General features: G+C 41.4%; 1 protein-coding gene across 2 annotated transcripts in view; it reads left to right on the forward strand.

Moving 5' to 3' along the window:
* Positions 1 to 27,459, forward strand: part of RORA (RAR related orphan receptor A) — an 806,543-nt gene that overhangs the window by 671,824 nt on the left and 107,260 nt on the right. The window contains exon 1 of one of the 2 annotated variants that reach the window (XM_052646481.1): positions 24,118 to 24,204. The exons of the other annotated variant lie outside the window; for it this stretch is intronic. Within the exon in view, the coding sequence (XP_052502441.1) occupies positions 24,174 to 24,204 (31 nt within the window). The 5' untranslated portion in view covers positions 24,118 to 24,173. Of the gene's footprint in view, positions 1 to 24,117; positions 24,205 to 27,459 lie in introns of those variants that run through there. 2 annotated transcript variants of the gene reach the window in all.

Raw genomic sequence — 27,459 nt, forward strand, 5'->3', positions numbered from 1 at the left:
GACAAGAAGGGGACAGAAAGGGGAGAGGAGATGCATGCGCTAGCATCTGTCTCATACTCCCTGAAGACACACCACCACACCACCCTGGAGAGACGGACACCCTTATGGGGTTTGATCACCACTTGTATTTAATTACCACTCTCAAGTCACATGTTCTCAAACTGACCTTACTCTTGTTGATTCCCCAAACCACAGCTACATATATGTATGAATGTATATATGCACCCATGCATAAAACAGAAAGTGTTTTATGTATATAAGTGTGTCTATATTTGCAAAACTTTCTGTATTTTCTAATCCTGTTCCTACTGAATCTTATGAGTTGAACAGAGTTGCATTGGCTTCCCCTGGAGCAGTGGCACTTTGGGGATAAAATAAATTCAGCTCACCTGAATGAGACATATCCAGATGGGCATGCTTCTGGGTTAGGGCTTCCCTGGTGGCTCAGACAGTAAAGAATTTGCCTGCGATACAGGAGACCTGAGTTCAATTCCTGGGTTGGAAAGACCCTCTGAAGTGGGGAATGTCAACCCATTCCAGTATTCTTGCCTGGAGAATGCCGTAGACAGAGGTACAGTCCAGAGCATCACAGAGTCGGACACAACTGAGTGACTAACACTTACTTTACCTACACTTATGCTTCTGGGTTGCCCACATGTGAAGGAGTGAGACGGAGAGTGAGAAAACAGACCCCCCTTTCAAAGCAGCCCTGTTACCCTTGGTCCACCAGGCTCCAGGCAGCTAAGGGTTTTCACAGCGGCAGGGCCTCATCAGTCAGTCCTTCTCTGCTCATTAACAAAAGGACTTATCATCTGGAGAACTGGTTGCCATGTGTTTGTTGTTAGGAGTTCAGGACAAACAGGTTCAGCAACCCACAAAGGGTTTTCTGGCAAACAGAAAACATAAACAGTTTCCGTATGAGCTGTACTGGGAGGGAGCAGCCGCCCCTGGCAGACCCTGGCTCTTGTACGGTCACGTTCTTCCTCTGCCCACCAGGCTCTTGCCTGTCATGGGTTTTACTGGGTACACTCACAGGGCGTCACTAGCCTTCTGTGCCCAGGCTGCTGATGGAGCCTCAGATATAGTCACCTGCCGGCTCCCAGCTCATTGTCCTCATCTCACAAGACTTAGGGGAGCACCTTCCCTTCCTTTCTCATTTTATACATGTTGCAAGGTGCAGGCAAGAGATACCGGCTGGGGTGTTATTCTTTCCTCTTACCAGCCTCCCCAAGGAGGTAGACCTCCAGGACTTTGAAGCAGTCTGTGTTGGGGCTAGAGAACAGCAGCCACCCCGTGCCTGTTTATCTGTAGCCCCTGACCCCAAGCGTGGTGTATTACAGGATTCAAAATACAGGAATCAGAGCGATCAGCTCTGCCAAGTGCTCCAGCTCTAAGATGAACGAAAGAGCATTAGGACTTTCGACTGTGGATAATGGCAACTAATCCACCGCCACGTTCATGGAAGCAGAGTCGGGGCCTGCGGGGTGGTGCTCCCTCTTTTCAGTGGCAGCTCTTAAAGCATGGTTTCTGGAGAAAATTGTCCTGGTCCCTCCTTGGGCATAGAAACCTGGATGGAGACACAACCGTAACCTTACTAATTTCCTTATTATCTCAGGATGGGAGTTCTTATTTTTTTCTCATCCATATAGCGAGAATAGGTATGTAATTTACTATGTTGCACTCATTTTATATGTATGTGGGTGTGTATGTGTGTTTGTATGTGTAATCACATTTAAAGCTCATGGTAACTATTAAGTATAACTATGAATATTAATTGGGGAAGCTGAGTTTCACATGTTAAGCAACTTGCCCAACCCACATAGCTAGTGAGTGGTAGAGGTGGGCTTGAACCAAGCTGCTTCTGTCAAGCCCTGAAGCCTTGTCCTTCCTGCTGTGCCAGGCTGCCCCATACCTCCAGAGTTTGTAGGACCAAAGGTAGACACAATGCCTTTGTAAGCTAGGGTGTCAGTGAGCTATACTCTTTTTTTTTTTTTTTTTTGGCTCTGCCATGTGGCATGTGGGATCTTAGTTTCCTGATCTGGAATTACACCTGCACTCCCCTATTGGAAGTGCGGACTACCTGGGAAGTGCCAATGTGAACTGTATTCTAAACTCTTGAATACTTGGGGCCTTCTCAAGAGGTATTGAGCTCATCAATGCACTTTAATTGGGAAGTGTTAGTCACTCAGTCATGTCCGACTCTTTGTGACCCCATGGACCGTAGCCCGCCATGCTCTTCTGAACATGGGATTCTCCAGGCAAGAATAGTGGAGTGGGTTGCCATTCCCTTCTTCAGGGAATGCACATTATGGATGCCTCTTTTCTTCAAAAGTATACATGCACACCCCCAAAATAATCAGTGCTTTAATGTTCCTCACTGTATTACTTGCCTTCCCTCTACGACTTTTTCGTTTCTATTTTCCACCCACTCGACCTCTAAATATAGACCATTTTCTCTAGGTCTGCTCCCCTCAGCAGATGGCCATCCTCCAAAATTGTCCTTCCTTCCTCTTCCTCAGCTCCATCAACACTCACATTCAGTCTGTGGTCTTGGGAGGAAAACATTCCATGAAGCCAAACTTGATTTCAGTTCTATTTCTGAGATACTTAGCTTTTGACCAGATAGCCCACCAACCTAAACAGATACCTGATTTCCCACCTAAACATCTAGCTTCATTATATGGATGATAAAACATACAGGAGAAAAAATGTACCCATTTTTTTCACTCATCTACCAAAAATATTTCCAGTTTCACTCTTTCATGTTTTATCATATGCATATAGGTCACTTTTATGTTTTTGTAATTATAATATAGATTCATAGTGGTATTACTTTTTTCCTGTATAATTTCTCCATATCAGGCTTCACCTGTTTGTCTGAAGGAAAGGCTAATGGAAATCACAAAGGCAAATTTTTTGTCCCCCTAGTGCTGCCTTTTCATAAGTTATCAACATGGGAATTTGAAGGTGCTCCTTTAATAAACAGTAAAGATAAAGGGAAAATATCCTTCTCTTTGGTACCCTCTTTTCAGGTGTGTTTAATGACCCTGAAAGTGAAAGTGTTAGCCACTCAGTCATGTCCAACTCTTTGTGACCGCATGGATTGTAGCCTGCCAGGCTCCTCTGTTCATGGGATACTCCAGGCAAGAATACAGGAGTGGGTTGCCATTTCATATTTGAAATGTTATGATTAATATACTCTCTTCCATACTCACGACTCTGATCTTTTCAACGATCAGAAAGAGACAGTCATTGAACACCATGTCCCTGACACCCTGGTGGGCACATTGTAGTAAGCTGAGTTTCAGTCACACAGCAACCCTGGGGGGAAGGTACTGTTACTCATTTACAGATGAGGAAACCGGGGTTCAGAAGGATGGTGCTCCCTGCCCTGCTGACAGGTGACAGGACAAGATTCAGAGCTCTTTTCAACTTGCCACCTGACTTTCCTCTTAGAAGAATCTTCACTAAAAAAGTATTAGTCCGTGTGTCATTTCCAAGTCATGTGAGAGGAAAGGCAAGGAAGAAAAGGAAATGGTCAAGGTTTTACAGTCAGTGGCACATACATATATTACAGGCACACAGAAAATATGAAACAAATGTAAATGTACTCAAACATTACGAGGGAGGCAACTGTAGTGATACATGTTAACAGGAGACCTATTACTCATAATTGATTTTACTAATATTTTAGCATCTGACCTGTTTCTCTTAATTGAATTGAAATATCTTATGCAACACATTTGTTTTACTGACTTTGGAAAGATATAATCACCTTCACCTACACTTTTCTTTTTAAAATAGAGGTCTTTAAAAAAAAAAATAATTTCTGAACAGTGGCCTTAAACATAAATGTAATTAGAGTTTTCTTCACTACAAAATGCCTAGAAAATTGTGATGACTTTGTTTTAAAGGGGAAAAAAATAAAGAAGCAGCATTTTGCACAATGATCAGTGAGGTCACCCTGAACGAAAATAAAATCTGTCCATTAAATTCTTCCTAAGAATCACAGATCGAGTCACTCGGGAGTCACTACTCTGCCCTGTTTAACTTAGTCGAAATTAGTCATTCCAAAGCCCTTAAAATATAAACTAATTTTTTACCACAGGGAACAGGGTAAATCAGAGAAACACAGAGAGATTCTTATGGGAGCAGGGGCATCTCAGATCTTGGCTTCTAGGGACAGATGGCTTGCTCCGCTAAACTGCGAAGAATGCCAGTCTTCTGGTCTTGCTAATTCCTGGGCCTGGAATATACCAAGGATGAGAACTGAAGAACATATAGGGAGATTGTTCGCTAAAGCAGGTAAAAAATGATGGCTCTCACCTCAGGCTTCAACTGGGCTCACGTCCACCAATCTCTGCCCGGGGTTAGTTGAGACTTGGAGAAACTTGCCAACATTAGGGGAGGTTCATTTTTGTTTTTCAAGTTGGCAGGTCTTAGAAAAGAAACTGAATTGCTATACCAGCTTTAATGGATTATAAGATGATTGAGCGTTGGGTGAGAGCAGAAGGGGGAAAAAAAAGTGAAAAAGGAAAAAAAATTATTTTGAGAACTTGCAAGAAAGAGGTCTTGCTGGCCAACAGTGGCCCTAGGTTGACGTCTGTTGTGCGTTAGCTTCAAGTGTGTCTGTTTCTTAGTGAATGATCTCAGAACTTCAGTGATAGCATCCAAGGGAAAATTACAAAATGAGCTTGAGGAAACATTTTTCTGGGTTCCTTCTCCCTGTGCCCAACAGGGAAAGAGCGGAGAGAAGCCCTGACTAGTCTAACTTGAGGCCACCCATTGGCTGGTAGGACTAGGATGAAACATCAGCACCTTTAATGTGGGGTTGAAAAACGGAATGCCAGGAAGTTAAAAGGACTTAGGGGAAAATGTCCTTTGGCCTTCCGCTGCATGACAGGATTCTGAAGTGACAGCTAGTGAGCAGAGTAGACTCAGTTAGTCCAGTCAGAGGAAAAAAGCAGCTAAACCAGAGGACCAACATCAGTAATATCTTTGAGTACAGTGATGAAAGAGTGAGGATGGCTCTGCCAGAAAGGCGGGCCTCTTCATCAGGTTTCCCAAAGCAGTTTGCGTCTCTGGGAGGCTGTTGGAGGAAAAGAGCCCTGTCTATTGGCTAGTATTTATTGAGCACCTACTAGGTGCTCAGACGACTCTAAACCCATCGTGCAAAGAAGACTCCATCCTTCTTTATTGTTGCTGAGCTTAAGATTGTTTGAGGTGGAGACAGGTGGTGATTTTATTTTCTACTGGGACAAAGAAAGTAAAATGTTGAATGGAATAATAACAAGAAACATGTTTTCATATTGATAGGAATCCAGTAGTGTACAAACACCAGAATCTTTGAGGAGGGTTAAAGATATGCTGAACTGAATTCCCCCTTCCCCCCCGTGCCCTTTTCTCATGCTGATTCAGTGCTGGATGCCTGATGGGGTATGGAATCAACAGCCAAAAGTAATGGAAGCAATCAGAACCTGGCTCCAGCCACTCCTGTTCTAGAGACTTGCTTGGAGATCTTTTGCAAGATTGAACCCATTCAAGAGTAAAGAATTCTCTGTTCCCCACTGCTATGTAGTGATACCCAGCCCGACAGAGTGAAGATAATCAAGTGGGAAGGCTTGGTTTATTTCTCTTCGTATGCAGATTTCCTTTGACTTATCCCTTCTAAGGAATATCTCCTCCCTCCCTTTGGTCCAAAATTAGGTTAATGGTTAGCACAGGGAAAACCGCTGGCTCATAAACTTTAAGTAACATTATTTCTTAGCTTTATTACAAATACATACATCCCTTTTGATCATCTGAAGATTTTGTACCTTACATGAACCAAAACTCTTTCGATCCAGAGGTGTTAGAGACAATTATCTGCATAAAAACAGAATAATTTTTAAGTCTATATATCTTCACAGTGCAATTTATATGCACTATATTTGAGTGAAATTGACACTTTTTTATTCGGATGATTGCCCTGGATAGGACACAGTCTTCAAGAGTCTCTCTGATTCTTTCATTTTCTCTTCTACTCTCTCTCTTTCTGATCTGTGTGTGATTGCTCAATTGTGCTGTTTCTGTCATTGCCTACTTAGTAACAGCAATGGGAAATGAGCCATAAAAGTGATAACCCATTGTATTTTTTTTTTAATTCCGCTGGTCTCATAAAAAACTACCAGTCACTTATTTCATCTCACTTATGGTCGATCAGTCCTACATTTTTCACCTCCTTACCGTGGGTTTCTTTGTGCTGTGGTTCCCAGCCATGGCCTGCTTCCTGCTGAATTAAACTGCAACCCAGACAAAACCAAAGAGCATATCTCTCCCCAAGTTCACTCAGAAGGTCGCCCCTGGTGAGATGGACATTGCGGATGTGCTGGAAGGATTAGAGGCTGCTTTGATAAAACCCGCGTCTGTTCTCTGCTCCGGGTCCTCAGAGTGGAAGATCGGATAGATTGCCATTGCCTTGCATTATTTAAGAGTTTTGATGAGCAGCTCCCATCAAAATTCCCCACAGACTCTGGACCATGTGTGCATGTGTGCGTGTGTGTGTGTGTGTGTGTGTGTTAAACACCACTTTAGAATGATTGAGATGTTCAAAAGGACATTGCCGTGTGAGCGCTTAGCAGGGCTCATGTTACATTAGGTTGTCCTTCCTTGAGGTCTCTCAGTGGCCCTTCTGTTCTGTTTGATGGCAAATTCTGTTCATTCCAGATTGTATTCAGTCCCTTTAGCAGCTTCAAACAGCTCGCTCGTGCTGCAGTTTTAGCATTTGGGTGCTGATCCCCCAGTCCCTGAACTTTTGTTATTTTCCACGCCTTTGATGGTTTTCCTCCGTTCTTCTGTTTTCGTTGGATTCCACTTTCATCTCTGCTGTCTGTTCCGCGATGGTGTTATCTATTCATCCGAGCGAGTCCGGTCATTCAGCCCTCTGAGGGAAAGGCCATTTCCTCCCCTCTCTGGCCTGGCTGCCCCAGTGGGTGGTCCATGATTTATGCCTTTCATCACACCACTGTGGAGACCCCTCTTTGGGCAACCACTTTGGTGATAGGATAAGGATGAGTATATCATGATTTCGTTTTTATCAACCTCTTCTCTGTCTTCCCATTTTTAGTCGACATGCAGAGGTTTCTGTTATGGCTGGTATCTTTATAAATGGCTTCAGCTCTGATCATTGCAAATGATGAAAGTCAGACCACCTCATTTCCATCTCTGGACTTTCCATGGATGTGTATTTATTGTCTCTTCCTAGAGTGTGGCCAAATGATCCAAACATTGAAGAAGAATGAGACCTTGAGGATTTTATTTCTGAGTGTGGCTGTATCGCTACCCGAGACTTTTACCCTAGAGCTGCCACACCTTTGTTCTGTCTATAATCCTTGCCATAAATAAATATCACCTGTTATTTTGCCCAATTAAAATTTTAACATTTTATTTCAAAAGCCCTGCTATCAAATAATATAACTTTTAAAGGTAACTTATTATGGTTCTTTGATAATCTAATTCAGTATTTTACGCCAAGCAAAGGCTGATAAGAGCAAGATTATGGGCCAGAGCAGAGATGTCACATGAGCACCCTTTCAGTGTGGAAGGAATTTTGGAATTAATCATAAGAATCACTCCCTTATGCTACTGGAAAGCACTTGTAATACAGCCTGTCTGGACCACCCCCTTCCCAACTTGAATAGATAAAATATTAAAAAGTACCAGAAAAGTTTAAATTGATTAATGTAAAAAAAGATACATAAAAACTGAGATATAACTTCAAAGTATGCTAGTCTTAACTTCTGAGGCCATTGTAGTAATGGGTATTGGGGCCCCTTGCAAGTGCTCTGTGTATCTCTATCACTTAGAAAAGGCTAGAAATTATGAAACAACAATCATATGATAAGGCTTGGTTTATAATCTGCATCATATGAGCTAGTTTTCTGTGGATTATCATGAGGTCCAATAATTAACATTTGATTGGTGATTTATTGGTGGCATATTGTTGAAGAGCCATGTAAATTATCCCTGTGGCAGGAATAAATAGATAACACAAAAAAGTATGAACCAAAAGGAAGATATAATTAGTGACCAAAGTTTTCTGAAAAAAATACGATAGCCTCAAGTTTCACTTTCAGAAATACTACAGGGGAAATTTTCCTTACACTTACTAATCTGAGTTTCTCAGGATATAAATTCCTAAAGAATAAGAAATCAGTTCTCAATATCCAGCCTGTAGCAAAATTCATTGAGCACTGGACCAAGAGTCAGAAACCCAGGCTGAATTCTCAGTTCTCCCTTTCTCCGTGTCCCAGGCTAAGCTGGGAAACCTCTCCAAGCTTCATCTACCTCATCTGTGAGTGAGGATGTTGACCCTGCCTGCTGTCTTTCCCCAGCCATTGGTGAGTGCCCAGTGGTAGCCTTTAAACTGCATTCGCATTAACAACAACAATAGTGATAAAGGTAATAATACATTTAACAGAAATTTAAAGGTGGCCATGGTGATTTTAATGGAGAAAGCATTATTCTGGAGCCTGGACAATAGATGGAGTGAAAGCAGCAGAAATCCAAAAGTACGGTCCTGGCCTGAGCAGCGGCTCCCCTTTCCTCCAGCCAGCCTGGAGCGAAGAGAATTCATCTCGGCACCTTCAGCTCCTGCATTATGGAGTCTGCACAATGTGGATGTAGCTGGCAGGTGTAGAGGCAGCAGTTTCCATGACTCCAATAAATTAACGAGTGTTCACGGATGTTTTGCAGCTGCCCTGGAAACAGGCTTGCAGTTTTGAAAAAGAATTATCGCAGCCATGAAGAAAGGTGTTGGTGTCATGTGTGTGCATGTAAGAAGTGTCCTTTTCAAAGCCTATCACTTCATCTGCCCTGAATGAAAGCAATGCCAAGTTAGGCCGATGTGTTTTTCTTTCCTTTCTTTACCCCTCCTTGAACTTATTTGACTAACTTTTCCTTCTCCAGAATAAGGGCAGGTTAAACATTATTATATAAATAGCCTTTACTAAGATATAAATAGCAAGTATCTTAATATAATGATATATATTTAAACCTCAGCCCTGAATACTCATACTTCAAGTAAACATTTACAAAAACATTGTTGCTTTAAAAATAGAGGGAGAGTTTAAACGGTTTTTATTTTGTTGATATTTGGCTATGATACAGTTGAATGAAATGCTGGTGTAGAACAGTTATTCCTACTATGGAAAGGCCTTTATTTTTCCTACTGGCTTCAGAATATTGCTTACTGAAACCGAAATAACCTAGACCCTAATTGTAAGGTCTTAAGTAATTAGAGTTATTATTTGAAGTATGTATATCAATACCACATTCACAGCCTTATTAGAAAATGAGATATTACATGTAAATTAATTTTCTGGAGTCTATCTAAGTGGCTAAACGATTTCACTCTGTTCGGTGGTGGGAGAAGCCTTTCAAAATATATTATGTAAGTCCTTGGCTTCTTAGAGATCATGGGTTAATCCCTTCTTAATGTTTCAAAGTCATTATAAACACTAATTATGATGGTGTGTGTAGTATGCTGTGATACAGGATGTCCTTGGAGACTTTGCAGGTGTGGTTCATTGTTTGCCCCTATGCTAAGTAGTCCCATGCTACTATATTTTTTGAGTTCTTAGGTCTAACTTTTAATCATTTTTTATCTCTTCCTTTAGTATTTATCATTTCTCCTTATTCCTATGAGCAGAACTCTCTACCCCTTTCTGCTGGGATTTTTTTTTTTTTAATATATTCTGTATTTTAGAAAATCAGATATCAAGGTTGTCAGAACTGTGTCTTACATAAAAGTAAATAGTCTCTCAGCAAATGCGTGAGGGATTTTTTAAAGCACAAATACAAGCTTTACTTATTCGAATTTTAGTAGTATCTTTGTGGATCTTTCTGTTTTGTTTCCTTCCGTGTTGGATTTCATAAGGTTTTCAACTGAGACCTCACTAATTATGAAAAGAGTGATAACAATTATTTATACTACTTTGATAGCAGTTCTAGTTTAGTGACACTTAGATAAACATTTGCCTCACCTGTGGATATTCCAGAAAGTGCACACTTTCTACTAGTCTTAGTAGCACTTCTTGGTGTATAAGGAAGGATAGGATGTTTTTAACCTTATTTTTCAAATATCTCACATGGTGCCTCCCCCACAGTCTGTTCTCAGAAAATATCTGGTGATTAACTGAGATTTAAAAATAATTTTCATGCACAAGCTACATACAAATGAAACTTTCCAAGAACTGCACTTGTCTTTCATGTTCTGGAAAATGGTTCAGTGCTTTTCACACCTTAGTTTTCATATTAAAAAAAAAAACCAAAGATCAGGTTGAGCAGAAATGAAGAAAAAAATTGTAAAGGGGCCGAAAATAGAACTCTTCATAAATATGAATTTGAAATCCATTGCCACTTTCCTATGGGATTATTTTGTTGATGGAGGAATTTGTAGCTCCTAATTAGGAACTCTTTCATTCATTCATTTGTTCCAACAATAGCATTTATTGAAGCCTCCCGGGCCCCACCAGGGATGCCCAGGCCCTCAGACACAATCTCAGGAAACAGACATTTTGGCCAGAATTTGAAGGTTGCTGTGAGTCAGAGCCCAGTGGCCATATGTTAGAAGCATTCCCCCCAGTTAAAACTGACGCTTAACATGAAACTAGCCTTGGTTCCATTAGAGCGATCCCAAATATTTCATGTTCTGGGAAGAAATCTGGAGAAGCAGTGTCATAATGTTTTCCTGTTCCCTGACAAGTCACTCAGTAGCCCTGTCCAAGATCATTTAGAATAGCCTGGAAACAACTGGAAGTGATGTCTCTCTGTGGAAAACACTTGGAGGATGCCTGTCAGCAAATAATGTTTTAAACTCAAGGTTTAATTTAGGCCTGTGGTTAGGTTACTTATAAGAATGTATGTGTTGAAAAAAAATGTCATCGCCAAGAAAATTACTATGAATCTAATTTAGGAAACAATGAAACTTTCATAGAAAATGGTGATTATTGATTCTGAGGCTTTACTATCTGTTCTGCTTTGTAATCAAAACACAAAGTTACATCTCTCCCTCCCTACCATTAGCTTGCTTTGCCAGTGAGTCATCATGCTTTGTATCCACTAAAGACCAATAATCTTAAATAGTGTCACTTAATCATATCTGATCATCATGATTTTGTAAGGCAATCCTCTGTATAAATTTTGAGTGATGTAACCATCGTATTGTTTATGCAACTTCTTTTTAATAGGACTTGAGCATTTAGTTTATTTTGTTACCCTTAGTTACACACAAAAAAAGGATTGTGATAATTTTATAGAAATGATTGATTTTTATTGCCTTGACATCTTAAGGGACATAATAGATCTTTGTAAAAAAACATTTCAGGCAGAATCATTATATGCTTACATTTAAATTTAATTCTTTGTTTTTTTCAGTAGTGTTTGAAAGGGAAAAAATCTTGGCAAAGAATACGAACGAGTGACTTTCAAACATTCAGAAAATATTTTTGAAACGTAGCAGATATATCATCAGTTCATATGAAGATATATTCATAGTATATAGTATATATAACCTTTGATCCTGAAGAGTGTGGCTTGCTGAAGTGCCAAAACTTCTACTTCTAAAGTGAAAAATCATTTTCACTGTTGGAGTCCTCTGAATTCATAAAACTAAATACATGAAGAGTTGGTAGTATGTGGATGGCTAAATAAACTCAGTGTTCATGGTAGTCATCAGTATATTTTATTTTGCTCATATAGTTATAAAAGTCTAGTTGTGGTTCATAAAACACTCCAATCCAGGGACTATTGGATACCAACAGTGTGCCAGATAGTAATGTTTTCATGTTTATTGTCTGACTTTAAAGCTTTAATATTTTTATATATTTATATGGATCTTGTTTTTTTTCCAGTTTTACAGGTGAGAAAACTAAGGCTCTAGGAGTATAAGTAACTTGTCACCAGTCACACAACCAAGAGGTATTAGAAATAGGATGGGAAGACAGATTTTCCAACTCTAATTCTAGTTCTCTTTTTACCATATTTGCTGCTTTGAAAGAAGCATTCATTTATTCAACAAATATTTATCCAAAAGGAACCAGGCACTGTGCTAAATCTTCATGTTCCAGGAGACACAAAGGTAAATCCTTGCCTCTTAGAGTGTAAAGTCCAGTGAAAAAGACAGAAAGGAGAACAAATGATTATAAAACACAAAACAATGTGAAGAATCAGGTTTTTAGAAAGGAAAGTACAGGATGCCAGTGGGAGCCTGGAGCTCATCTGATGGAGGCTAACAGTTTGGACAAGATATCCTGAAAGTTTGTGACATTTAAACTGAGACTATAGGATGACAAGACAGGTTAGATTAGATAGAGATAGATAGATAGAGTGAATTGACATTATTGGCAGGTTCTATATTTGCATATTTGCCTACTCACCAAAATTTATTTATAGCTCCAGAATCAATATTTGCTGCCCTTAACATTACTCAGCCATGAAAAAGAATGAAATAATGCCATTTGAAGCAACATGAATGGACCTAGAGAATATTATACTTAGTGAAGTAAGTCAGAGAAAAATTAATATTGAATGATTTCTCTTATATGTGAAATCTAAATAAAACAAATGAAACTGTATGCAAAACAGAAACAGAGTCACATAGAAAACAAACTCTCCCAAAGGAAAAAGGGAGGGGTGATTAGAGGTGTGGAGTTAACAGATACACACTACTATACATAAAATAGATAAGCAATAAGGATTTACTCTATAGCACAGGGAACTGCATTCAATATCTTGTAATAACCTATCATGGAAAAATGATCTGAAATAATGTATAACTGAATTACTTTGCTGAATACCCGAAACTAACACACTATTGTAAATCAACTATACTTTAGCTATTAAAAAAAATACTGCCTTTTCTCACACTTTTGCAAGCACAGAGCATCCTGACACACATGTTCCCAGCTGAAATCAGGTGAGGCAACATTCTGCCTTCTTGTCTCAGCTCTCACACAGTAAACAAGTGTCCTGTTTTCACAGTCGCCTCGGTGCCACAGTTTTCTCATTTGTCTGCCTTTTGTTGGTGATACTGCTGTTTAAAGTGGACCTCAAGCATAGTGCTGAAGTGCTGGCTAGTGTTCCCACTGTGATGTGCCCTACAGAGAAAATACACGTTTGATAAGCTTTGTCCATTGCTGTTGCATGTGGGTTCAGTGTTAATGAATGAATGCTGCAGCTGCTAAGTCGCTTCAGTCGTGTCCGACTCTGTGCGACCCCATAGACAGCAGCCCCTCAGGCTCCCCGTCCCTGAGATTCTCCAGGCAAGAACACTGGAATGGGTTTAGAATATGTCAAATAAGATGTCTCTAAGTAGAAGCACAAATAAAATAAGGTTGTATCTTGATCAACTGACAAAAATGTTATGAACACAGACTCATAGGAACCTCCTAGAAAACTCATATTTCTCCTAAAAATAATTATTCAGTATTCACTAATTCAGTGATCCCAGAAATTTTATATAACATAACTACCTCAGATAACAAGATAGATAAATATCTGCCAATACCAAGTGCTAATGAGGATCTGAAGCAACTGGAACTCTCATATTGCTAATAAGGAATGCAGAAATGGTGCTGCCACTCTGGAAAACCATTTGACATTGCTTGTTAATATTTATTTGGTTTTTATTTCTTTTTTGCTGCATCTGGTCTTAGTTGCAGCACAGGCTTCTCTCTAGTTTGGCACTGGGGCTTAGCAGCAGTGATGCGTGGGTCTAGTTGCCCTGAGGCAAGTGGGATCTTAGATCCCTAGTCAGGGATCAAGCTCACATTTCCTGCATTGGGAAGGTGGACTCTTAATCACTTGATCACCAGGGAAGTCCCTGGCATTTCTTATAATTAAACTTTTACAGCCTATATAATCTAAAAGTCCCATAACTAGATATTTATCCAAGTAAAATAAAAACTCACTTTCACACGAAAACCTGTACATGAGTGTTCATAGCTGCTTTATTTGTGATTGCTAAGAAATGGACTCAATATAAATGTTCTTCAGTTAGGAAATGAATAAACTGCAGAATGGAATACCACTCAACTATAGAAAGTAGCAAATTATTGACTTGTTGATGGAATGTATCTGAAATGTATTGTGCTGAGTAAAGAAACCATATTTTTCCATTTAAATGATATCTTTTAAAGGCAAAAATATAGGGACAGAAGACAGATCTGTGGTTACCAGGGTTTGGAGAATGGGAATAAGTTGGCTACAGAAGGGCACAAAAAAATTTGGGAGCTAAGGGAGATGGAATTCTTTCATATCTTGAATGTGTTGGTCATTACAAAATTAAAACCCTTTGTCAAATTCATAGAACTATACACTAAGAAGAGTGACTTTTACTGTATATAGTTATATTTTTATAAGAAATGAAATAAAAACATATCTAAAGGATGAATTTTGATCAAAATATAGTTCTTCTAGTTTGCCAAGGTAACACCAGAAAATACTATTAAAGCATGTGTTTTACTAGTGTTCTTGTTGATAAAACATCGTGAGTATAAAATAAATACTATGTAGAAATTTATGTTACACTATACATTGAGCAGTGAATACTGTGAACATATAAAATATGTTTTCCTTTCTGTTGTTTCATAATGCTCAAATTTAATGAAGTTCTTACTGGTTTATAGGAAATAGTTCCTTACTGTATTTTGGCAAGTGATGAATTCTGTAAACTATAGTATAACTCTCCCTAGAGAAGGAAATGGCAACCCACTCCAGTATTCTTGCCTGGAGAATCCCATGGACAGAGGAGCCTGGTGGGCTACAGTCCATGGGGTTGCAAAGTGTCCGATACAACTGAGCGACTAAACAACAATACTGTAGCTCTAATATATGTGTTATTCATAGGAGAACAAAACTTTCGTTAAACTTAAATTACCCAGTGATACGGCATATTGACCCTGGGGTAGGAAAGAAAACACGACAAAAGAAAAAAATGTAATATCATTGTTCTTGCTTATATATGATTCTTTTATGATAGGCAGCTGGAGAAGGAAATGGCAACCCACTCCAGTTTCTTTGCCTGGGAGATCCCATGGACAGAGGAATGTGGCGGGCGACAGTCCATGGGGTCACAAAAGAGTCAGTCATGACTTAGCGACCGAACTGCAACAGCAACGACAGGCAACTGTCACACATGGAAACTGTTTAGCAGCTTACGGTCTTGGAAGCAGCACGCATGACATCTTTGAGTGTCTCCCAATTCTGATGTGTCTTTTTTGAAATCTTTCCTTGTTTACAGTGGCTCTGCCACATGATCTCTTATATTTCAAGAATCAAAGATGCGGTAAAGTAAAAAAGAAAATACTCTATATTACTTGAGATGTGTTACCAAAACATCTTGAGGCTGTGTATTTATACAGATAATGAGGCCATGCATGACTGTAGTCACTTAATAAATGTAGACAATGATTTATTCAAAGTGTATTGAAAACTAAGTAGCTCTGCTTAAGATTATTATGCTGCGTAAACCATTTGTTCGGTGATTAAAGTAGGTGCAGGAAATGCTGTATTATATGACATGTTGCAAAAATTATTTATAAAAAGAGCAGCCTTGATACAATTTGGAAAAGTAAAATCAGTAACTATCTCTATCTTGTGCTTTTCCTGTAGAAGATCATGAAGTCTAAAATTATTATTTTGTGTGTGTGTTTTCAGCAGATTTGTTATTTTGTCTGAAGTCTTTTGGAAATGCCAGCTTTGGCTTTTTTAAGTTGTTAGTTTTCTTCTGTTCCTATGTCCCATTCCATTGCCAATATTTAGAGTTGTTTAATTTTTCCAAAAGAGGAAGATTTCCCCTCATGAGTTAATTTAATATGTAGCAAGTGTTTCTTAAATGGACAAATGACAACATTGTTTTCAAACAGGATAATTGTAACCGTGTACAGTATGTTTCTTCATTAGTAAGTAATTAAATAATTTACTAAATTGTGCAATAATTCATAATGGCACATGCTAACCCTGCTCGATTACAGGAGCTAGTGATAAAAAGTTCTTGCACACATGCCTACATTTTATTAGTCAATTTTAATTTCTGAAGAAGTCAGCTTGTCTTTTTCAAAATACTGAGTAGTGCACAATTAAAGGAAAATTTAGAAAATGTTTGAGAGTCATAACGTATTGGTTAAATGCACACACCCCAGATTCCATTTTTTATTGTTCCTTGTGTTCTTGGACAAGTTACTTAATTTATCCGTCTGTCAGTTTCCTCAAAAGAGGGCCTTGAGTGAATTCAATGTGAAAAAGTGCCTGCTAAAGAATGAGTTCCAAAGAATTGTGAACCAACAAGTGAGGTAAAAGCAAGAGCTGCAGTGTGATATAATTATTGGAAAGCCATTTTGATTTCAGAAAATCATCTTTGAGGGGCACAAGGTTTAACTGGATACTCAAAATCTCATGTGAATTTTGGAACCTCTGAATGGAATACCTAATTTAATCAAGCTCCACCTTACAAAATGTAGGAATCTTTTTTTTTAATTCAAGAGAAAAGTGTAGAATTTTAATATGAGTCTAACATATTTAGAAGAGTTAATTTTTTTTAGTGAAAGTAGAAAAACACCCTCACGTCTGTTCTTGTTTCAGTCCTCACAGCGTACTTCCACAGGGCAGGACTAGAGATAAATAATAAGTGTGCTTCTGAGGGCAGCGAACAGACTCCTGACCCGACATTGCCAGCCCAGTAAATCCCGTCCTATGAACTGAAGCTCAAATGTGAGCCTCCAAAGCACTATTGACATGTGGCACAACTGTCTGAAATGTCAATAGTTATAAAATGAGTATTTCATAATGCAGAATAATTGATTACTTTGCTTGACTGAACAGGAACATATTTTCTCTGTGAAAGCAAAATAATGCCAGCCTTTGCTCCTGGAACATTCCTAGCTGCGAGACTCAGATTTCCCAGTGAAGCCCATGTTACACCGTGGTCCTTGATCATGCATGACAAAAATAGGGAAAACCATCTGTAACTGCTTATCTTCTCTCCATTATTTGATAAATATATATATCTATATTTAAGAGAGTTCTTTAAAAATATGGCCTCTCCATGAAGCATCTGTATTAATAGAACTGTCTCAGATCATTTTCAGAACTGAAATGGATGAGATACGAAATCAAATAACATTCAATTTATCTTGTTCCTCTTAAAATGCTCTGCTTAGCTTTTCGCTCTGATGAAATAACACCCATTTCCAGTTTTATTCTTCCCTGGTGTGCTGTGATGTGGAACTCTTTTGCTCTATGTGTTTTATTAAGTGTAATTTAACTTTATGACTATCAAACCAACTATTAATCCTTAGAATAAGACTATGAAATAGGCAAGCCGTAAAGAGATTTATTTTTGAAAGGGTGAGTCCTGTCTTCTGCCCTCAATTCTTTTTTCAGAACTTGTTCTCTGAATGTATACAGTATAGTTTGCAAAGCTCTGTACTAGGCACTTTGAAGGAAAGCAAAAGGAACACCTACAGCCTACTTTGTGAGCTTTCTTCCCCTCCTTATCTATATGTACTTCATGTTACTCTAAACCATCATGTTTTCTTAAGTAAAACATGCATGATTTCTGTCTCTATGTTCTTCTGTGTGCTCTTAGGTGCGTTCCGCTCTCCTTCTTAGATGGCCTTTATTCCTTTTTTTGTCTACTAAAATCTGATTAGTCTTCTAAGTCATTTAAGTGGTACCTCCTCCATGAAGTCCTTCTGCACATAAAGTTTAAGATTAACCCTGCACAAAGTAACCTCTTTTACTCTTGGCCCACATAGCACCTGGCTTAGAGTATGTGTCACATATTCTGCCTTATAATATAAGCATTGCATTCATTTTCCTACTAGATTGCAAGTTCCTTGAGGGAAGGTCTGACATTTTAATCTTTTTTCCTTTCCTCTCCATGTCCCAGCACAATGTAATGCACAGATATTTATCATTGTTCGTTGGATGGGAACTTTCATTCTTATAAGAAACAAGACATAAAAAAAGCTTGCCATCTTGTAGAAAATAGTGCATAAAAGAGGTCCCTTATGCAAAGAGGTAATTTAATTTTTACTCATCTTTATATTCCCAATACTTAGCAGGTGCATAATAAATACTTATTACACACATGTGCATTCACACACACACACATTTCTAAGCTTATCAAAAGTGCTTGCTGATAATCATTTCAACATATCCATATTAAGGTCAATAATTTTTTACCAAGCACATGATCTGTGTGTATAACAATATGGGGTGGTGATAGTATTTCCTCTTTTAACCCTACTAAAAGATAATCACTTTGTCCTTTCTTTAAATTGTTTCATTTACTCCTTCCAGTATCCCTATAAGGCTCAACTATTCCTATTTCACATATGAGGAAACAAAGGTTTGCTCAAGCTCACTCAGCTAGTGAGTAGGATAAAGGTTGGTTTGGAGCCCGGTTTAATCTAATGCCAGAGCTCATGGTATCATTCTCCGGAGTTCAGTGAAACAAGGAATGCTCCTTGGAGAAAGAAGTCAACATGTACATGGCGCAGTAGAGAGAAAGGGATGAAGGTGTTTCTGAGGAGGGGCTAGTGTCGGTCCTGAAAGTAGCCATGGGATATCTGAGTTGCAGGAGCCCTTTGAAGTCTTTCCTATTCCTTCATTCTCCATTCAGGGGCCTGACAGCCTGAGAAGGGAGATGACTTGCCCAGGGTGACATAGAACACTAAGTGACAAGTGTGAAACTTGAACCCAGGGCTCCAAGTTCTGAGTTCGCTTCTACTACCTATATTCCTTTAACTAAAAGAAAAATCTTAAGTTCCTGCACTCCTTACAATAGCTAAGACACGGAAACAACCTAACTGTCCATCGACAGATGAATGGATACAGATGGCATGGCACATATATATAGTGGAATACTACTCAGCCATAAAAAAGAATGAAATAATGCCATCTGCAGCAACATGGATGGGCCTAGAGATCATCATACTAGGTGAAGTAAATCAGACAGAGAAAGACAAATACCATACAATAGCACTTATATGTGGAATCTAACATATGGGACAGATGAGCTTATCTATGAAACTGGAAGACTCACAGATGTAGAGAACAGACGTGTGGTTGCCAAGGGGCGGGGAGGGTGGAGGGATGGATTGGGAGTTTGGGATTAGCAGATACAAACTATTATACATAGAAGATAAACAACAGGGCCCTACTGTATAGCACAGGGAACTATATTCAATATCCTATAATAAACCAAATAGAAAAAAATATGAAAAAGAATACACACACACACACACACACACACACACATATATAACTGTGTCACTTTGCTGTATAGGAGAAATTAACATGCTTTAAATCAACTATACTTTAATAAAATAATTTTTTAAACAGTCTTGTCATTTCCTGAATGCCTGTTCCACTGCCAGCTGTAGGAGCAGGGGGGAGATATCCCTTGGGAACACAGTAATGGCAGTCCCTCTGGCTTGTGATATGAGTCATCTTCCTCGCTGCCCTTAGCAGGTGTGTGTGTAGTGAGGCACCTGCCACCTACCTACTCTGTGGAGGTTGCTTAGGTCTGAATTCCTGTGAACTTTATCCTTTCCCTCCTTGTGATGGTTACAAAACATCTGTCAGTTCTTGAATTTCCTAATAGATATGTGAGACACGTGGTTCCAAGAATCTCAGAATCCCTTCACCGTTGTCTCAATTCAGCCAGATCCTTCACTTCCAACATCCTATTACCCTAACCTCTGCACTAATGACTTACAGCCATTCATCACCTGTGAGAGGTAAAACACTGTGCAAACATCTTTTCAGCAGATGGCCAGACACTGCCTTTCTTTAGGGAAGTTCCAACTCAGGGAACTGACTTCTGCATAGAGTTTTCAAGAGCCAAGGCCACCTGATTAGGAGGCTTCTCAAGAATAGAGCTTGTTTGATTCTTGTTTGATTCTCCAGTAGAGGGCCAGTCATGTAAATATTCAGTAAATGTGCCTGATGATGTGAAATATAAGAAATAGATATGTGTGAGTGTATTTATAAAATTGAAGATGTCTCTTGCCATCAAAAAACCATTAATTTCACTATTTTCATGGACTATGTATGTGCATACATACATGTACATTTAAATCTGGCATCTATATTTGCTTTAAAATCATGAATAAAACAGGTTATATTAATCTGATCACCCCTCTTCCTTAACACACATAAAGAAAGAGACCCCTCTTCCACCTTGGTGTCCAGGTCTTATCAGCATTATTGCATTTATAAATGTTTCTTTATGAGACACTTTCAGACTCAAAACTGAGCAAGGCTGTAATCTATTGTAGATAAGTTTGTGTCTACTCTTTAGCTTCCCAAGTAATCTTACTTAGAACTCTCTAGGTCTCAGACCTAGAGACCAGGGTCTCAAACTAACACTCAGACCTTGTTTGTATGTAGGAGACCTGGTCCCCTAGCTTTATGTTGGCCCAAACGGCTCAGCTCCTACAGATCACAGTTCCATGGAGACTAAGGATTCAGCTGAATCAAGCTGCCCAGGACCATATTAACCTTTCAGCGATCCCTTTCTTGTTCAGCTAGAAAGAAGTTAATTGAATTAGCAAGCTGCCACACACTGGAGAGAGAGAACCAGGACCCGGGCGAGACAGAACCTCAGAGTCAAAATGTAGCTTCCCTCTCATGTGCATCAGCCAACTCTGAAAACATTGCACAGGGAGCCACTTGACGATTCTGGATAAGCTTGTCAGCCCGTCATTTTGCCATTCTCCCCAGTAGCACTCCAGGTGTGAATCAGTGAGGTGTATACCATGAGATCAGATTCTGTTTGGCAGAAAGTCAAATGTACTTTTCTAAAGTCAAGTATCATTTCCTTATTTAACTTCTGAAAATGGGAAGATAGGCACTAATTTACTAATTATACTCTAGTCTAGATTCCTGCAGAAATCCAGCAAGCTTTCCTCATGGGCATTTTGGGATAACTTGCCATCAGTCATGTCCTTCCACTTCCTTGCTAAGTGACAGATCCAGTGTGAAACCCTGTACATAGGGACACCACATGGAACTGTCTGTAGAGGATTCTGAGTTGAATTCCATGTTTTTTTAAGTGTGCAGTATGCCTTCTTTTTCTGAGATTAGCCAACAGAAATATTTGACTTGAGAATTAATGTATGATATAATCCCATTCATGGTAAAGAGTTCTCATCTTGTTTAATTACCTTCCCGTAATCAATTTTTTTATGCTTTTTTTTTTTTCCTTCAGAACACTTGGTAAAAATTTTTCAAATGGAAAGAGTAAACTACTTAACACTGTTTTAACCCCATAGTTGGTACTCCAGGAGTGTGTTTTATGGAAACCAAATAATTATTCCTGTATTTTAATATTTAGCTGGTAAAAGTTTGCACTGAAATGTGCTTCCTTTTTGGCTTCAATGTGGAAGTACTGAAGGGAAATACAGAGCCTTTCATTCCTGACTGATTTACTTGGTTGAGGACTTATAACTCTGTGGAAAAGTTGTATTTCAAGAGGGTTTTTAAAGAAAAAGAAACCTCTCATATTTACCTTTGAAGTTTCATGAGAGTTTTGTGTTAATATAAACACTAATATACTCTGGGTTAAAAGCTGTGTTGAAAATGAAAAAATGCATTTAATAGAGGCATGTATTACAAATAGCATCTAGCCACACAGGAAGGTTACTGTGACTTAATATCTGAAATTCTGTTGCTCATTAGTTTGTATGGTGAGAATGAAATACATTTCTAAAGGGCAAGGTCAGTGTTACATTATCATGGAAATGTCTTTGTTGAATAAAGGTATAAACATTTCAAGTTTAAGTATTATGAGATTATATTTCTATTGGGGACATATGTATAGGATGAATGATTCTTCTCCTTGTAATTGCAGGAGCATATGTCATGTTACATGTCATTCCCGATTACTGATTTCATTTGAAATGGTCTGGAAATAAATACCGATTACTAGTAATGTAAGACTATTTACCTTGGAGTCAGATGTCTGACAGGCAGGCTGGAGCTAATGGATTTGGTCATTTTCAAAGCATTATTTTCTAAAGCAGGATGCTGTTTTAAAGCAATGCTGAATTTTCAGAGTCGTTTATCTGGATTCATTTGCAGTGAGTATGGAAAAACACCCCTAGGAGCATGCAGTCTCTGATGTTTTTCCATCCTTTAACAATACAAAGGAAAGAAAACTGTACCCAGAACCTACCAATAGGACAGCTCCGCGTTACCTGTCCTTATTAAAGTCGGTAGGACAAGGGAAATCAAGAACCACACATGAAGGATAGTGTCCGTGTAACTGAGGGGCGTTGCCTCACTGGGAGATGGAGTTGCATCATGGGAATGTGGTGTGATTTAATTTCATCACTGTAAACATCACAGAGGGTATGGTTGATTCATTTGAAACTCTTGTCCACTTTGCTATGGCTGGACAGCTGAGTTAACATGGGTAGGTCTTGGCTTCACATTGTTATGACTTCTGATTTTTGTAGTTTTATTAGGGGAAAAAAATTGTTAGGATAACTTTAGCTGAGATCAAACTTTTATAAAGGTATAGCTTGATTTAAGGTACCATGAATTTTTTTAGCCTTCTAAATTAGAGCACTCTGTAAATTTTGCCTTGAAGGGGGTTCGGGGGGATGGGAGAGTGTAAATCTTAGTTTTTGCAGTGCTGATTGTCTGCATGTGTTTTAAATTATGTCCCAACTCAGCGGCAAGGACAGCTCAGTTATACTAGAAAAAATGTTAGGACTCTTCTTGCTTAATTACCGTGAATGCAACAACTAATAACCATCTAATATCTGAGTTGTAAATGGAAACAAAGACCATCAGAAAAGAAAGCAGAGCTGAAATTGTGTGAAGGAACAGTAGTAGGTAACGAACTTGACTTTTGATAATTTTTTCTGCTATGCTCAATACTGTGGACAAGCCTGCTGAAATTTTAAATAATTTGGTCTCTGGGTATGTAGCATCTGAAGTTCATAGTAAAGAAACTCATCTGATAATAATATCATGATTTAAGTTTCCATAAGGCCAGTTAAAAGGATTAAGCTTCAAAGTTTGGAGGGAATTAAGCCTTAGTTGCAGAATTCACAAAGTTGACCTTTAGAGGTTGCTTGGTTATTTGGTGGTGGTGGTGGTGGTGGTGGTTTTTTTCCTGTCTAAAGTACCGAAACATCTCACTTTTAGGGTGTGAAAACTAGAACCTTTTCCACTTGTAGATGGGTTCTCTGGAGAGAATGGTGGCTATGGAAGAGCCTGGGAAATTAGTGGCTCAAATCGGCTGGCAACTGGAGTACATCTAGGTAATTCACGCAGTTGTCTGTTCTCCTTCCAGGTATCAGTGGTCCTGCAGGAAGGGAGAGGTGTAAACCAGGACCTTAAATGTTGGTAGGATGAGAAACATCAATGTCTAGGTGGGCGGAATTCCCTTTTCGCAGGCCGAGTCTCCCAGGAAAGACTGAGGAAACTAGTACTCCTGGAACAGTCTGGGTGACTCCGTTCTCCACCGCCCCGGAGGGGGCTCTACCTTCCAACTAAAACTGGGGTGATGTGGGAAGTTGGAAGTGAGAAAAACTATAGCCCACCCCTCGCCCCTCGCCAGACCGAACAAACCCTGCTTTTCCGCCAACGAGTTGGCGCTTTTGTCACCCCTGGGAGGGCCGGGAAGGGAGCGGGAAAGTAGCGTCAGGTTGCGCCCTTCTTGCCCAAGGGGTCGAAGGAGAAAGTAGATGCGCGATTCGAAGGGCGCTGGGCGCAGAGAGCGCCCGGGAGGCCACAGGTGCCCCGCGAAGCGGGCAGACGGCTGGGGGTCTGGATGCGGGCCGGGGGTGCCGGAGGGCGACGCCAGCCCGGGTGCGCCCAGGAGCCGCGGCCGCTCACCTGCCCGCGGGGGCGGGGCGGGGCGCGGTGCTGGGGCGCGCCGCCTCCCGCCGCCCGCCTCCCGCCCCGGGAGGAAGCGGAGGGGCGCGGTGTAAACAGAGCGGCGGCCGTGATGTCAGCCGGTCACATGGAGCCTCTTATGGCTCGGGATGGCTCTCGGCGGGCGGGCAGCTGCTGCAGCTGCTGCTGTGGCTCGGGCGGCGGCGGCGCGGCGGCGGCAGAGGGGGCTCCGGGGTCGGACCATCCGCTCTCCCTGCGCTCTCCTCACCGCGGCTTAAATGATGTATTTTGTGATCGCAGCGATGAAAGGTGAGCCCGGGCGCCCCACCGGGGCCGGGTGGGCTGTCTGCTCCGGGGGGCGGGGAGGCGGGCGTGCAGGGGGAGGGGTGGGCGCGCCTGCTCGAGCGCACGTACTGCCCGGGGCTGGCCGCGGGAACCCCGCCAGGGTTTTCTGGGCCCCGGCAGCGGCGCCCCCTGAGCCGGGTCGCGGGACCTGCCTCCCTCCTGTCGGGGCAAAGGCGCAGGGGCGGGACGCCCCCCCGCCCCCAACGTCTGCGCCCTCTGGCTCCTGTCAGTCGCCCGGGTCCTGCTGGCACCCGGCGGGGCTCCCGGAAGAAAGTTTGCTGGGAGTCGCCGCGTTTCTGGCAGGGAGGGGAGGGTCTGAGGAGCTAGGAGGAAGCCGGGGGCGCCCGCGACGGGTCCCCAGGGCCCGCACCCCGGACGGCTCTGGCCTGCGTAGGGAAAGCGCCGCGGCCAGGCCCGGCCGGGCGTGCGCGCGGGGGCGGTGTCATCCCTGGGGACTGGTCAGCGCCCCGGGCCTTGGGCCCTCCCCTCCTCCGCGGCCCGGCAGCCCGGAGCGCCCGGCGGCCGCCGCGGGGGACGCGCGGCCGGTCTGCGCTGCGTGCCCGCCCCGGCCACTTCCGAAAGCGCCCAGGCCCTAGCGAGACGGGCTTCTGGAACGTGCCAAGACTGCCTCGGGGGCTGCCCGCAGTCGCAGCGCACCCCGACTTGATACTTTCGGGTTGTGAATGGATGTGGGGAAGCAACTTCACCCCCCCCACAGGATTCGCGGGCAGTAGTGGAGGTTGGACGGCGGCGAGGAGCCGGCGGGCGCAGATTAGTCGTGGTCAAGACTCCGTCGAGCCTCCTCGCCCGGCCGCCGGCCCTGATCAGAAGGTCCTTGGCCGGGCTGGTGGCCAGATGGCAGGGGGCACTGGCTGGAGACAGGACTGGCTTCAGGCCCCCCTAGGTGAGGAGGAAAGAAACCGTGGCAAGTCAGGGAAGTTTCTAATGAGAAAGCCAAAGTTTGGAGGTGTGCAGGAAGTCGCCTGCGCGGTCGGGAGAAGCCGAGACAAGCCAACAGCCCGAGAGAAACTCAGCCCGCACCCCGCCGCCCGCTTGTGCGCCAGCAGGTTCTTCGGGGTGGTTAATCTGCCCGAGTGGCTTCGCAGACCCGGCCGCTGGGAGCGGGGATTTAGAGCCCCATCTGTTTCCCGCGGACCGGGCTCCCTTTACGCGCCGCAGTTTCTCAGACCTAGACAGTCCTAAGGGGTCTGCCCATCAGAGCGGGCGCGGGGCGCTCGTTAAACGTTTGCCAAGGTGGAGGTTTTGTTGCAATCCTGGATGAAAGAAACAGGTTCGGTATCTGGCCTAGGTTTACTTTCGGATCACCGAGCTTTGCCTTTCTTCACTAGAGATTGGGTGGCATCTCTTTTATTAATTATTAACAGGCCGAAACGTACTGGACGCTAAGATGAGCTGCTTGAGATGAAATCTGCTTATCCGACGTGCCCAGAGTAAAATTTTTGTCCTTTCCCCGGTGGTTTGAGGGAAATGGAATTTAATCATTTTTGGAGTTTGCAACGGATAAAGGAAAAGGGAGGAGACCCTCCGGTGACCCACGTTCTTAAGCCTGAAGTTGTTTTTTTTTTTTTTCTTCCCAAAATGATTTTGAGATTTTCTTACCGACGTTTTTTTTTTTTGTAGAAGTGTATGCTCCTCCCCTCCCTCTCAGAAAACTTTCATGCTATTTCCTGCGGTTCATTAATCCTGTGAAACGGTTCAGACAGCCTTTGTAGTTAAGACGTTTTCTTCCTTTTTTTTCTTTTTCTTTACGGCATGAAATAGATTTGGGGAGGTGTGAATCCTAGTCCTTATCTATTTTATTTTATGTAATTGGTGTCGATTGGGGAAGGGTAAGAAGCAGAGACTGTTTCCCCTAATGAACAGTAACCGCCAAACAATAAGGAAAGTGCGCTTTAAGATTTTAACTTAACTTTGATGTTTCTAAGCACTTAGGCTTTTGCTTTTGTAGTTCTAGTACAAAATGAAGGTCCATACTATCACTTAGTGATTATTACCACGGGAATCACACCACCACCGTATCCCCCCAGAGCTCTAGCCCACACATTTGTCTTGGTGTGACCTCTGGCTGCCAGAAGATAATAGATTCAGAGCATTGTGCTTTGGGAAAAGTGGCTCAGATACACTGGCAATGCAGTTTTTCTATAAGCTCAGCTGGAGGAGAGGAGGCTGGGGGAGAAAAGGGGTGATGCATCTAGACAATTAGAATATTTCATTCCAAGTATCATAATATCCTGCGTCTTAATAGGGTTATCTTGCTCTGATGCATATTTAAACTGAAGAGAAATAGTTTCTGGGAAAATAAGGAATGCTGTGAATATTTCCATATCAGATTTAAGGGGGGGGGGGTGGTGAAGAGGGCAGCGGAAACTGGCCTAGAATCGTATTGAATACTTCCGTGCTGCCTCTCAGTTTTAATAGTTAAATTGGTTCCATATGGAAGGGAGTTTGTATAATTAGATTTTTTTTTCATACGAAACAGAAACACTCTTTACAATATAGCTTTTCATTATATGTATGCATGTAGCAGGGGGAGGGTAGAACAAGCCACCATAAAAGAGAAACATTCGCTTTGTTGGCTGATTTACTGATGTTTAAATCAGGCCTTTTGAACTCACGAAAGAAGAAAATCCTTCCTCTGCGTTCGTTGTCAAATAAGTTTAGGCTTAAAGTGGATTCATGCTTAGAAGTAATAAATCTTCATTGGAGCAACTCTAGTCTCATCTTTCAGTTTTGTTTTTGTTTAATTAACAACAGAATTCCAATACCATTTGGATCGCTTCTTGGGCAAACGGAGAGAGCCAGCGATAACATTTATAATCAGGGGAGCACTTGTTCTGCTCATCACAAAAGTGCTTTGGCCAAATGTCAGGCGGCAGCCAGTGCTGAAAGGAAATGCGAGTGCCTCATCAGTTTCAGTAGATTATGCCCCCTTTGCTTCCTAGGAGCCCTCAGCCAGTGTTCATGTAAATGGAGTTAGGAGAGTGAAGGGAGGCTTAAGGGGAATGTCTGTCCCATAATAGATTGTTCTGTGTGCACAATCCGTGCGCAAACACAAGGCATGATACTACTTTGAAAATACTGTATATGTAGGTGACTAGGGGTATTTCCAACTCTAATAAATGTGATTTTATAGTTTTGAAGAGTGTGGACTTTCTCTTTCCCAAATGAAGTTTGAATTTATCCCTCATCTTATTTTAA

The sequence above is a fragment of the Budorcas taxicolor genome, chromosome 10, assembly GCF_023091745.1.
Source record: "Budorcas taxicolor isolate Tak-1 chromosome 10, Takin1.1, whole genome shotgun sequence".
NCBI lineage: Eukaryota > Metazoa > Chordata > Mammalia > Artiodactyla > Bovidae > Budorcas > Budorcas taxicolor.